The 12,494-nt window shown below is 49.2% G+C and overlaps 1 protein-coding gene across 10 annotated transcripts in view; it reads left to right on the top strand.

Annotated features, from left to right (window-relative positions):
- TLE3 (TLE family member 3, transcriptional corepressor) overlaps positions 1–12,494 on the top strand; it is a 47,803-nt gene that overhangs the window by 31,920 nt on the left and 3,389 nt on the right. For 6 of the 10 annotated variants that reach the window (XM_038418280.2, XM_038418277.2, XM_038418285.2 and 3 more), the window contains 10 exons: positions 2,875–2,994; positions 3,282–3,332; positions 4,044–4,196; positions 4,647–4,779; positions 5,535–5,725; positions 6,711–6,787; positions 7,306–7,555; positions 7,754–8,001; positions 8,725–8,872; positions 11,712–11,862. In XM_038418280.2, coding sequence (XP_038274208.1) covers positions 2,875–2,994; positions 3,282–3,332; positions 4,044–4,196; positions 4,647–4,779; positions 5,535–5,725; positions 6,711–6,787; positions 7,306–7,555; positions 7,754–8,001; positions 8,725–8,872; positions 11,712–11,862 — 1,522 coding nt within the window. The remainder of the gene's footprint in view (positions 1–2,874; positions 2,995–3,281; positions 3,333–4,043; positions 4,197–4,646; positions 4,780–5,534; positions 5,726–6,710; positions 6,788–7,305; positions 7,556–7,753; positions 8,002–8,724; positions 8,873–11,711; positions 11,863–12,494) is intronic. The other 4 variants (XM_038418282.2, XM_043494679.1, XM_038418281.2 and 1 more) reach the window with 1 other exon arrangement.

Genomic DNA, 12,494 nt, shown 5'->3' with positions numbered 1-12,494 from the left:
TTCTGATCGCTGTGCTCTTCTAATTTATCTATTGTTTTTAAAAGCAGACTTCCGGGGTTAGACTCTCGAGTGATCTCTGTTGGACCAAAAAAAAAATCCTATGGGTGGTGCTAACTAAAATAGAATTTTTTGTTTGACTTTGACTATGTTCCGCTTCGGTTCTGCTGAAGTAAACATTAAGCAAATGCACATTGTCTTGCCGGTACACTTCTGTATGCCAGTTATGAGATTTGGTTTAAATCTTTTTGATTGCTGCACAGCTTTAAGATTCTGTTTCAATTGAATAAGCTTTGTGAATGAGTGCAGTCAAGTCTGTAGGGATAAAACTCCTTCAGCGATTAGGAAAGCTATTTTATTCCTGATCACTGTTCTATTATCTTGGGTCATCTAATCTGTTGGGATGGCTTTGGCTATTACATTGTGTTAAGTAGGACTTGGAAGGTCAAGCAGTTAACTAACCATCTAAATAGCAATGGTTGTGGGCAATTGTTGCCTCGAGCAGCTTTTTAATTCTTGTTTTGACTTGGTTGCATCTTAGAAGACGCTCTGGCAAGAAAAGGGGAGGATGATTCCAGAGAGACTTTTTTGCATGGGCAGAAACTAACACAAACCTGCTGCCTCACTTATTTTTTCTTCAATATTTTTTTTGTTAAAGAACAGTCCATCCTCCTCCCCTCCTCCTCAGCCCTCTTTAATTCTATCCCCTTCCTCCCCCCTCACTCCCCATGGCCCTTGCTTTGGGCCTTATCCCAAGGTACACAATGCTTTCTGTTTAAAAGAAAAGCTGGCAGGACAAAAAACAGTTGAGTCTTCACTTTGCACTGATTTCCTGTCATCCGTGCATAGCCGACTTTCACAGTGCAGAGACCACAAATGGGCCTTTTGAGAGTCAAATGCAGATGGAAATAAAAGTGCCATTTAAGGGGGGCTGACGGGAGGGATTGGCCATCATTAAGTTTCTTGTTAAGGTTGTAGGGAGCGGTCAGGGCGGGTTTTGTACGAAATATACAAATGTTTGGGCTCCCTTTTCTTTGGAATTGGGAAAATGTTCCCGTTGGGGGTTTAATGTGAACTATAAGCAAAACTAGATTCATTCATATTTCCTAGCCTGAGCGATAAAAAATATTTAGTTTCTTGGCTGTGCACCAAGAAACAGCTGAATGGATCGATGCCTCTAAATGCTTGACATGATTCTCTGGTAGCTGCGAGCTTTTTCAGCATGACTGCCTGAGAAGAAAGGCCCTGGTGTTATCCAAAGCTGCTTATTGGGTACTGAGGAGAAACATGAACTGCTTTAGTTCTCCTTTTCAGACACCAAAGAAAAGGAAGCACAGGAGCTTAAAAACATTTCTATGTAGCACAGGGTGGCAGACACTCCTATAAGAAATGAAATGATGGTAATTTCTGCTGCAGCTTGTAGAAACTAATTGAATTGCGTCTGTCTGAGAACATCCCCAGTTTGCACTGCTGTAGTTAAAGGCCAAGTAACTGTTTTTGGGTTTTTTTTCCATGCTAAATTCCGCTCTCGGAAGGCGGTTTCGCTCTGCCATTTTAGCTCTTAGCTAACACTTGGCATGCAAGAGGCCTTGTTGGAGGAGCAAACGTATTGAATGATGTTTTCTGAGATCGGATGCTGTTGCTTAGAGGAAAAACAAAACAAAGCCCACCAACCTGACTACGTGATCATATTGACATCATGTCAATGTTTATTTTTAAAATCTTTTCTGCATGTCTTGTGGCTTGGCAGAGATCAGTTCCCAATGTGGTCCAGTTGCAATTGATGTAAAACAGTTCCAGTGCAGCGTGTTGACTCTTTTTTGCAGTTTGCCTTCTAATAAACCTAGCAGATGAAATCCTGGCTCCACTGAAGTCTGAGGATTCTGCCACTGACTTAATGGGAACCAGAGTTTCATTCAGAATGCATAACTTCATCAGTATGACACTGAAAACCCTTTAGCAAGTCAGTAACCTTACTTGTGCACATAATTAAGGACTTTAGTGAGGCTCCTAGCCAGAGGAAAGTTATTCACATACTTGCGTGTTAGAGGAAATGAGTTTCCAAGTACTGGCTAGTTTTGGTGAGCTTTTTTCAATGCACTCGAAACTCAGAAAGTTGTGCCACAAAGCTGTAGGCTGCTTTGCACCGACAGACCCTCGTGCTCCTCACAAAGCCCTGCTCACGTCCAATGGGCTCCATGCAGGCTCAGGGTCTGCCCACGTGGCACTGTTTGCAGGATCAGGGCCCTGGTCATTGAAAGCTCAAGACAACTGTCCATAGTCCTACCCTACAGCATGTCATGGTGCAGCTTCAGGCGTCGTTGTCTTTATCTCTGTGTAGAGCTCAGTAGTGTCGGATGGTCGGGGCTAGCCGGGCTGCTCATCTGCCAAAGTCTGTCGTGTCAGAGCCAGAGTGGGTTCCCAAGTGGAGAAAGCTGTAGTGCCCACTTCTTCTGACCTGGGGGAGAGCAGGGGGCCAGGAGCAAGCCCCTCTATTGGTGCCACATGGCCTGAGGAGAGGGGCACTCAAACAGGCAGGTCCCTGGCCCTGAAGGGCATGACCCCTTTAATTAGGCATTCGACATCCTTCTGTGTGATTGTAAAGAAATCCATTGGATGGTGCCCTGAGCTCTCTTCTGGCTCCCATCATAGTGTAGCTGCTTGCATTTTGCTGGGCTATAAGAATAACATAAAAATAGCGTGTGTGTGTGTGTGCGTTTTGAGAAGGTCAGGGGTCTGCATTTAAGAATCAACCCTGTTCAGAGACAGTTTTAGCTGTGTTTTAAAAGCTGCCACTTCTGAAATCACTTCAAACTGCGATAACCCATTTAATGTGGAGCTGAACACCTTCTTGGATTTTTTTTTCTGTGATTCCAGAATAATTCTGTCTCACCATCAGACAGCCTGAGAACTAGTGAGAAACACAGGAGTTCTACGGACTACAGCATCGACGCCAAAAAGCGGAAAGCAGAGGAGAAGGACAGCATGAGCCGCTATGTAAGTCACGAGCTTTCTTGGTGTTCCCTTAACACTTGTGCGTGTCTGAAAACTAGGTGTTCCAGCCAGATGGTGTAACATGGGGAAATGATCTCGTAGTGCAGGATAAGAGAGATGCTTCTTTATAGTCATCTTGGCTACAGTTTTCAAAAGCACAGAGGTCCAGTTGCCTTTGAATGAGGTCTAGGCTCCAGAATCCCATGGGTGCTTTTGAAAATGCTACCCCTGACTTCTGGATTGGCGGAGTTGGCCCTTCTCGCAGTAGGGTGACTTGCTGTTTGTTTCAGGACAGCGATGGTGACAAGAGCGATGACCTGGTGGTCGATGTCTCCAATGAGGTGAGCATGGGTGTCGTTTTTCAAGGCTGCTGCTTTTGCTCTGGTTTAATGCTGACTTGCGGGGGGAACTAAGGCACCAGACCTGGTTTGCAGACCCTAAATCTCCATTGCAAAGCACGGTCTAGTGCTAGGAGGTCTTGCCTTGCCTTTCTCCGCCTCCTTTTTCTTTCCGAGACCGGCCATATTGAGACCCATGAACTGCGTCCCCACAGGCCAGAGATCACTCAGGCAGTGGAAGGCCCAGTCCTGAGCTGGAGAAGGCTCTCCTGTTCCCAGGCCTGTCCTTCCCTTGGCCTCTCCTGGCTTAGCCCCAACAAGGCGTTGATCAGTGAGACTTGTCAATGCGTCTGTGGTGCAGACACCCACTTGCTACGCGTTTGTATTGAGGCCCGTCCTGCCCTAGCTCTCTTCACACAGCCACTGCTTTGATATCGGCTTTGAACTGAAGCCCAGAAGTGAAAGGAGCTGTGTCCCCTCCCACAGCCAGTCCCTTCCCCCCCCTCCCCTTAGTTTAAACGTTCTCTCTTTGGGCTACCTTCAACTCAGGCCATTCCCGCTGTATCTGAATGTGACGACAGCATGTGAAACAAAGAATTGCGTGGTCGTTATGGCCATGATCCTCCTGCGCTTTAAAAAGCCTGACAAGTGGGCACTTGAAAGCTTTCCCCCTCCTCTGCCACTGGCCGGTGCTAAATGGCGTCCTGTCTTTAGGATCCGGCTACACCCCGCGTCAGCCCAGCCCACTCGCCGCCTGAGAACGGGATAGACAAAACCCGAGGGCTGAAGAAGGATGCTCCGAACAGCCCTGCTTCAGTCGCCTCGTCCAGCAGTACGCCTTCCTCGAAGACTAAAGACCTGGGCCACGTAGGTGGATTGGCGCCAAGTACACGGCAGCCAGGCGCTGTGGGGAGGGCTGGGGCAGCCCCTGCCTTTGGAAGGAGGCTGGTCATGTGGTGTGCAGAGTTGGTGTCTAGACCTCTCGGCCATGTCTTCCCAATGGAAAGGTGCGTTCTTAGCTCGAGCTCGCTGGCTTGAGGCGATACCACAGTGAGGACAAGGCAGCATGTTGTTGTCCCGAGAGACTGGCTTTTAATGTGACCCTGTGAACTCAGTGACAACGACACGCTGCCTTGTTCTCACTGGGATTTCACCTCCAATCCGTGAGCTTGAGCTAGGCACGCACCTTTCCTTGAGTTGCTCCTCAGCACTGCTGGGGCCTGGAGGCATGGCAGCAAGGCGCAGTGAAAGGAGAAGGGTCTCTTTGTGCTGATCACTAAGCCACATCTCTTCTTGGGTTTTCTTCTTTCTGGCCAGAATGACAAATCTTCAACGCCTGGGCTCAAATCAAACACTCCTACGCCAAGGAATGAAGCCCCAACTCCCGGGACGAGTACCACTCCAGGCCTTCGGCCTATGCCGGGCAAACCAGCAGGCATGGACCCATTGGGTATGTGCTCTTGGGGGAGAGGCCCGGATTTGCTATGTGATAGCTAGCACAGTGTGCCCTAATTCTGACCGGGATCTCCTAGACTCTAAATGCCAGAGGGTTCGATGGTTTATGGCATTGGCCGCTGCAGAGCTGTATTACCACCGTTAGGGTGCTGGGCGCAGAGCTCTGGAGGAGTTTGCAGGCCTAACGGGAGCTCTTGCTGCGTCTAGTGTGAGAGAGGAGAGCTTGGCAAATAGGCCAGGGCCACCCCAGTTTCCAGAGAGCCAAAAGGAAGGACGCAGCGTGTGCACGCTCCTTCCTGCTGCCGTGGGGGGGAGGAGAGCTTGGACCAAATTCAGACCTGCTACAGCTCCCCCTGAAACCAGTGACATCTGCACCCGCCTACGCCGGGGCTGAATGCCGAGAGCCGCACTGCAGTCTCCATTGCCGAGGCGTCACAATGGCGGTGGTGTGCTGCCATGTGACCGAAACGTGCCGGGGAGGTTGGAGGCAAGCATGTAAGAGCCTTTCCTGGGCTTCGCTCCTCTGGCAGGTGGAGCTCCCCAGCTCTTCACCCACCACACGCTGCTAGTTTGTGACTTAACGGTCATCCCGTTAGAGCCGCCCCGTCCCTGCCCGTTTCCAGGGAGACAGGAGCACAGGGGGGAGGGATGCCCCAAGGAGTCGGGTATTGTGGATTTGGTTTAGCAGGCTAGAACTTTCCCAGGTGTCTGGTAAGTGAATCTAGTGGTGACCAATTTTCTCCTCTTCAGCGTCTGCCCTGAGGACCCCCATATCCATCGCTGGCTCCTATGCGGCTCCCTTCGCCATGATGGGACACCATGAAATGAACGGCTCTCTGACGAGCCCGGGGGCCTACGCGGGGCTCCACAACATCCCGCCCCAGATGAGTGCCGCTGCCGCCGCCGCCTATGGCCGATCGCCAATGGTGAGCTTTGGAGCTGTACGTAGACCTTTTAGCTCCTTCTTTGGTCACGCCGGGGCCGGGAGGGTGGGGGGACTTCCCTAGGGGCTGCCTTCCCAGCCCAGGCAATCTAGAGTGCAGCAGTCAGCTGCCGGTGTGCTGAACTCTGGGCTCTGCCCCATAGGGAGCGAACAGCCAGCTCTGGGCTCTCACCTGGTCGGCGTCTTACGAGAGGGGAGGGCGGTGGAGTGAGTCACTGCTATAAAGCCAGATGCTTGCAGACAGCTGCTTTTGGTTCTGCTCCTCTGATGGGCTTTCGGAAAACAGCCTGGCTTCAGTGCCAACGTCTGCAGCGTAAACCCAGCAAACCTCAACATGGGGACTGCGGGTGCCAGGAGAAGCCACCTCCCTCTGAACTGAGAGCTGCTGAGCACTGGCCTGAAGTTAGCGGAAGCTGCCGGGGCACCATGCTGCTGGGGACCAGCCCCAGCACCTGTTTGCTGGGGTGTGTAAATCCGAGCACGGGCCTTGATCTCAGCTGTTTCGTGGGGCCATATTCTGGGGTCCCTGCCCAGTTATAACCAGTGCAGACCCAGGCTCTCCTGTAAGCTTGTCGGGAGCTTGCCTGAGTATGGGCTGATCAGCACATGGAGAAAGGACCTTGGCTTTGGCCATGGGGGTCCTTACCCATCTGGAAGCAGCGGGACATTGGAGAGCATCTGTTTCCACTGGATTTCCACTCTAGTCCGGCAGATCCCCAGACCCTGGGTAATCCTGGCAGTAACTTCCCATTTCTGGAGAGACAACAAATCCGTGTGGAATTATTATTGTTTATCAGCTGTCCTAGGGGCATGAGGAGTGATGTGAAATGTAAAAAGCCAGGGAAAGCCTGTACTCCTCTGTTTCCCTCCGCACACTCCAATGCCATGTGGGAGTTGGGTCAGGCTTGCTGCTAGTGTGCGTAAGAAGCAGGGACTTTTCATTCAGCAGCCAGCATCTGAGGCTGTTTCTGTCTGTCTTACAGGTCGGCTTTGACCCCCATCCGCCCATGAGGGGCCCCGGTCTCCCCACAAGTCTTGCGTCCATACCCGGCGGGAAGCCGTAAGCCACCCTTTCTGTTCCTGTGCTGTGTTATGGTTAGGTGACAAGGGGCATTTGCTCCCTCCCCCTGCCACCACTTTCATGCTGCTTTACTCCTCTGTGTGCCCCTTGTCCCGTTCCTGCCCCACCTCCCACCCCCACTCAGAAACAGTGCAGGCAGGTGGGTGCTGCCCAGCCTTAGTGCGAAAGATACTTGGCTTCTTCCAGAGTGCTCAATGCCTTGTCACAGGGTGCCCAGCTGAACGTTTTCAGAGCTGCAGGGACCATCAGAGATTCCCAGGCCAGAAGGGACCATTGTGATTGTCTAGTCTGGCCTCCTTAGTGCCCTCAACATCCCCATGGAAGTCAGTGACTGGCAGATTGCTCCCTGGGAAAGGGAGCACGCAGCCCAGACATCAGAGCAGTCAAGCAACTACATGATGACTGCAGGTTTTGTACCTCTGTGGCATGTGTATAAACCTCTCTCCTGGCCTAATTTTCCCCCTCCCCCCCCTCCCGCCTTCGTCGTCCTCCTACAGAGCCTACTCATTTCATGTAAGCGCTGATGGGCAGATGCAGCCGGTCCCATTCCCCCACGACGCCCTTGCTGGCCCCGGCATCCCAAGGCACGCTCGGCAGATCAATACGTTGAGTCACGGGGAGGTGGTATGTGCTGTGACTATTAGCAACCCAACCAGACACGTGTACACCGGAGGAAAGGGATGTGTGAAGATCTGGGATATCAGCCAGCCAGGCAGTAAGAGTCCCATTTCGCAGCTGGATTGCTTGGTAAGTTGCAGGCGGAATACGCATACGGGTGCGAGTGTTCTTGCTAACCTGATCCGTTCCGACTAGTTTCGGAACCGTAGTGAGCTTGCTCATGCTGACCATGCAGAAAGAATGTCAGTTACTTTCCCCAGTGCCTGTTACAAGACGTGTTGGACAAGAACCTCCCAGTAACTCTAGCACCATCGCTTATTCCTGCAGAACAGAGACAACTACATCCGTTCCTGCAAACTCCTCCCTGACGGCCGCACGCTTATTGTGGGAGGGGAAGCGAGCACGCTTACGATCTGGGACCTGGCTTCCCCGACGCCAAGGATCAAGGCTGAATTGACCTCCTCTGCCCCAGCATGCTATGCTCTGGCAATCAGCCCTGATGCAAAAGTCTGCTTCTCCTGCTGCAGTGACGGCAATATTGCTGTGTGGGATCTCCACAACCAGACACTGGTTAGGTGAGTCTTTAGAAATGGATGTTGCCAAGACACCAGTGTGAAAGTATGTAAGGTCGGTGTTTGGAATTGTGTGCTTTTCATACCGAAACATTAATTTTTGAATAACCATCTTGGGTTATTCAAGAAGACAGATGGCAGAAAGTCTGGCAATAAGTGAAAGGAAATAGTGTTGGTTTAGGTTATGGGTGCAATATGTAAATAGTGATCTGAGCTCAAACTGGGCCAGTGTCCACTGGCATCTCTCTCAAGCTTCCTCCTTGTTCTCACGTCTCAGCTTTCATTGAAAAAGGAAAGTGAGTTTCTAGCTGCTATGAAACCTTGAAAATGGGAACTGAGTGTAAACCCGTGGAGGTGTCAGAGCCTGAAATGTTAGCTCTGAGAGATGGGAGAGGTTGATTTTGTGGGAAGAGCTCAGGAAAGCGCGACTACTTCTTTCCCCAATTAAGTCCCTGCCAGTACTTGGCCTGCAGAACAGACTGGAACTGGTGCAACTTCATTTGTTAGATTGCATTGTCTCACACACAGAATTTTCTTTTATATAAACATGGCGTCCAGGTTCCTTATCAGTGACTGTCTCGATCTTGGAGTGACTGTACAGATACTGATGAGCTGTTGTTGATCCCTGAATGTAACACAAAGCAACACAAATGTTGAGAGAGACAAATGTGTTTGATTGAGATTTCTAAAGCCCTTCTTCTTGTGTATTGGATTTTTGCTTCTCAGGCAATTCCAAGGCCACACAGATGGCGCAAGTTGCATAGATATCTCGCATGATGGTACAAAATTATGGACAGGTGGTCTGGACAACACAGTGCGTTCCTGGGACCTTAGGGAAGGAAGACAGCTCCAGCAGCATGACTTCACTTCCCAGGTAAGCACTGGGTTTCTCTTGGCCTCTAGAGGAGGGAAGACTGCCTGATACCGGGCTATTGCAAATTTCATCGTCTTGTGGCTTTTGGTGAATGGGGTGTTTCCTTTGGCACTGAGGTGGGCTATTCTCTCATCAGTGGGTTTAAAGTTATCTGGCATCACCAGTATTTGGCTGGAGTTTGTGGCTGATTCTCTTTTGTGTGTTGAAATGTCATTCAAGGATCTCCATGGCAACTGGCAGGGTGCATCTTAATATTCTTATCAATCTAAAGGGGAGGGTGCCACAACCCTGGCACTTCGGGTGTCTTACACAGGTGGGGCAGACCCCACTGCCCTGCTGGAAGGTTTGCATCCCTAGCAGGCTGTGGGTGGTAGGGGAATGAAGCTTTTCCTTGTTAGTGTACGGACTTGCAATGTCTTAATTAAACCCCGTGGTCGTTCCTTTGTCAAGAAGTCAATGACATGAGCAGTGGTTGCTATTAAGAAGCCAGCATTTGTCAACAGGTGCCACACAATTGCCATAGTTAGGAACATGAGACTGGCCACACTGGGTCAGACCAGTGGTCCATCTAGCGTGGTACCCTGTCTATGACAATGTCAGGTACCAAATGCTTCGGGGGAATGAACAGAACCGGGCAATTTATTGAGTGATCCATTCCCTGCCATCCAGTTCCAGCTTCTGGCAGTCGGAGGTTTAGGGACACCTAGAGCATGGGGTTGTGTCGCTGACCATCTTGGCTAATAGCCATTGATGGTCCTGTCCTCCATGAACTTGTCTAATTCTTTTATGAACCCAGTTATACTTTTGGCCTTCACAACATCCCTTGGCAGTGAGTTCCATAGGTTGGCTGTGTGTTGTGTAAAGAAGCACTTCCTTTTGTTTGCCTTAAACATGCTGCCTGTTAATTTCATTGGATTACCATCTTTAGGGGTAAACTAGTACGTCAGCGCTTACTGTTGGTAAATGCTGTTGTCTTAATGGTGAGCAAACCTATGCTGGATTAACCTGGTCTGCTACTGCTGTAAGTGATACGAATTCCCAACTTCCTATGGGATTTCTAGTTTCTATTTAACTGCAGTACCCTGAGGCTGGACCACTGTCACTGCGCATCCATTTCCACAGACCCCATATCACTAATTACGCTTATAAATAAGTGCCTGATAAGGGAATAGAAATGATGCGTTTCTGACTGCTCTGCTGAATGCACTGTCTGTCAGGAGTTCCCACTGTGTTGATGCTTGGCAGAGGGAATCTAGCCAGCCTGATGCCATGCAGTCAGTGACGTCGTGGCTTCCAGGCCAGGAACAGGCAGGACTTAAAGCCCAGTTAATCTTGCTGCTTTCCAGGCAGAGTTTTCCTATGCTGGGAAATGTTGGAAAGATGCATTCTGTCCACCTCCGTAAATACTCTGGCTAGAAACCTGTCCCTGAAGTAGGTTGCATTTGAGGCTGCAGTGCTGGATTCAAAAGAAGAAAATCCCTTGTAGTTTGTTCATGTGGATCCTGGTTTTGTTGGACTCAAAATGTCAGTAGTTTAGGAGATTGAAGCAGACTCCTTCCAAACTCAGCAAATCACTTTTGTTTTCAGTTGTTGATTTTGCTGTCAGTTGTGGTAGCAAGGACACGCATTTAATATCAACCCAGGGCATATGTGCCCCCCAGAATAGGAGAGAGCAGAGGCCTTAATTTTTATTCAGTTCTACTGGAACTTGAAACAGTATAAGACTATAAATGAAGAGCAGGGAATTTTCTGCCATTCCAGGAAAACAATGCTCCTGACCCACTCCAGCTCCATCAATAGAAGGACCAGAATCTCTCTCTGAACAAATCTGTGTGTGTTTTAAATAAAAAGTTCCTGTTTCATGATGTGCCTTTTGTATTGATCCTCTGCTTTCAACAGAACTGGAGTCAGTAACGCCTGGCTGCAGAAGCCATGGAAAATCCAGCAGTGCAGAAGCTTAGTCTTGTATTTAATTGCACTGAAGCTTACATTAGGAAAAACAGGATAATCAGTGTTTAGTTCCTGGTTACTAAGAGTGTGCATAGGAGTATGGGAGAAAGGGCCTGCAGTTTCCTGGATAATTCTCCATTGATTTTTTTTTCCCCTTTCATTTAAGTAGATCAATTCATATGTTATGTAAACGGTTTTCTTCCGCAATTACTGCTACTGGACTCACTGTCACCAGGGCTCAAAGAATTTGTAGCTTTGGGTGGTGATGTAAATGTGTACTCTTCTGGGGTGGGGAAATTCATTGTATGAAACCGGGCTTGTGTTTCTGCCAGCCCCAAAGTGTGCAGTTATTTCTGTTGCTGTTAGGTTAGGACTAGTCGTATACCGAGCAGTACTCAGTCAGGAGGAAAATACTTATACTTCAACAACCTAGGAGAGGCATTCTTAGGGGACTAGGTAGTTCCGGCTACAGAAATCTTCGCCTCTAGGTTGCTTGTTTAAATCTGGGTAACATCTGCAGTGACTAAAAATGGGACAGTTGATGGTGTGAGTTCAGGCCCTAGCAGATGGGTGCCCACATCACAACGGGCATTGGAGTAACTCTCTCAGCTACTTCCTTGTTGTGACAGTGACCCCAACATGTTCGCGGCCTGCTGCATGGGCAGGGTGAAGAAGCATGCCATGCATATGAGCATACCATGGTTGCTCTCGGGGTAAATGAACACCCTGGTGGTCTCCAGCACAGCCTGTGGGTCTGTTACCTTTGCTCTTTACCAAAACCATATCTGTAGCAAGATGGGTTGCAGAAGGTTTGGCAAATCCAGGAAACTGATTGGCTGGCGAGGAGATGAACGACTTGAGTTTTGAGACTGTTTGAATATCCCTTTAGATCTTCTCGCTGGGTTACTGCCCCACTGGGGAGTGGCTTGCAGTGGGCATGGAGAGCAGCAATGTTGAGGTGTTGCACCACACCAAGCCGGATAAATACCAGCTTCACCTGCACGAGAGCTGTGTCCTTTCACTCAAATTTGCCTACTGTGGTAAGTTACCTCTGGGTTAGTTAAGAGCTCTGGTCCCATTGACTTTAACAGGGCTGCTCGTGTGTTTAAAGTGGGGCATATGGGTAAGTCTGGCTGAATTGGGACCTCTCTGAATTACCGTCCTGAGCTTGTATAAGAGATTGTATGTTTGGTCCTTGGTATATTCACATGTGTAAACGACTTCCAATAGGATTTGTAAGGAGGAAGGTTAAATTGTAGGTTCCAGTTGGAAAACAACCTCCCTGCTCAATCAGATTGAAGGTGTGAAGTGCTAAGCAATATCACTGAAAACTCTGTTAATCAAAGTCCTGCCTACACGTTAACTCGCTAACCAAAGCAGAGAGAAAATGCACTGATTGGCAGTCAAGGCTTGGGCATGGTGAATCATCTTACTAAAAATTTCACATTTTAAGCTACCCCAGTTTGCTGCTATCCTCAAAGCCAAGCCAGTTGCCTTCTGAAGTGAGAAGGCAAGCAAATGGTGATGGTAACTTTATCGAAGCGGTTGATTAAAAGATGCTAACAATAATAAAATGGCCTTTTCTGTTCTATAACCCTACGCTGGTACATATGTAGATAGCAAATACAAGGAAACGTAGTGTCACTTGCTAGGGTTCTGCCAGACGTTTTCA

The sequence above is a fragment of the Dermochelys coriacea genome, chromosome 10 (assembly GCF_009764565.3).
Source record: "Dermochelys coriacea isolate rDerCor1 chromosome 10, rDerCor1.pri.v4, whole genome shotgun sequence".
Classification (NCBI taxonomy): domain Eukaryota; kingdom Metazoa; phylum Chordata; order Testudines; family Dermochelyidae; genus Dermochelys; species Dermochelys coriacea.
Note: the sequence above shows the minus strand (reverse complement) of the source record. Positions and strands in the feature narration are given on the sequence as shown.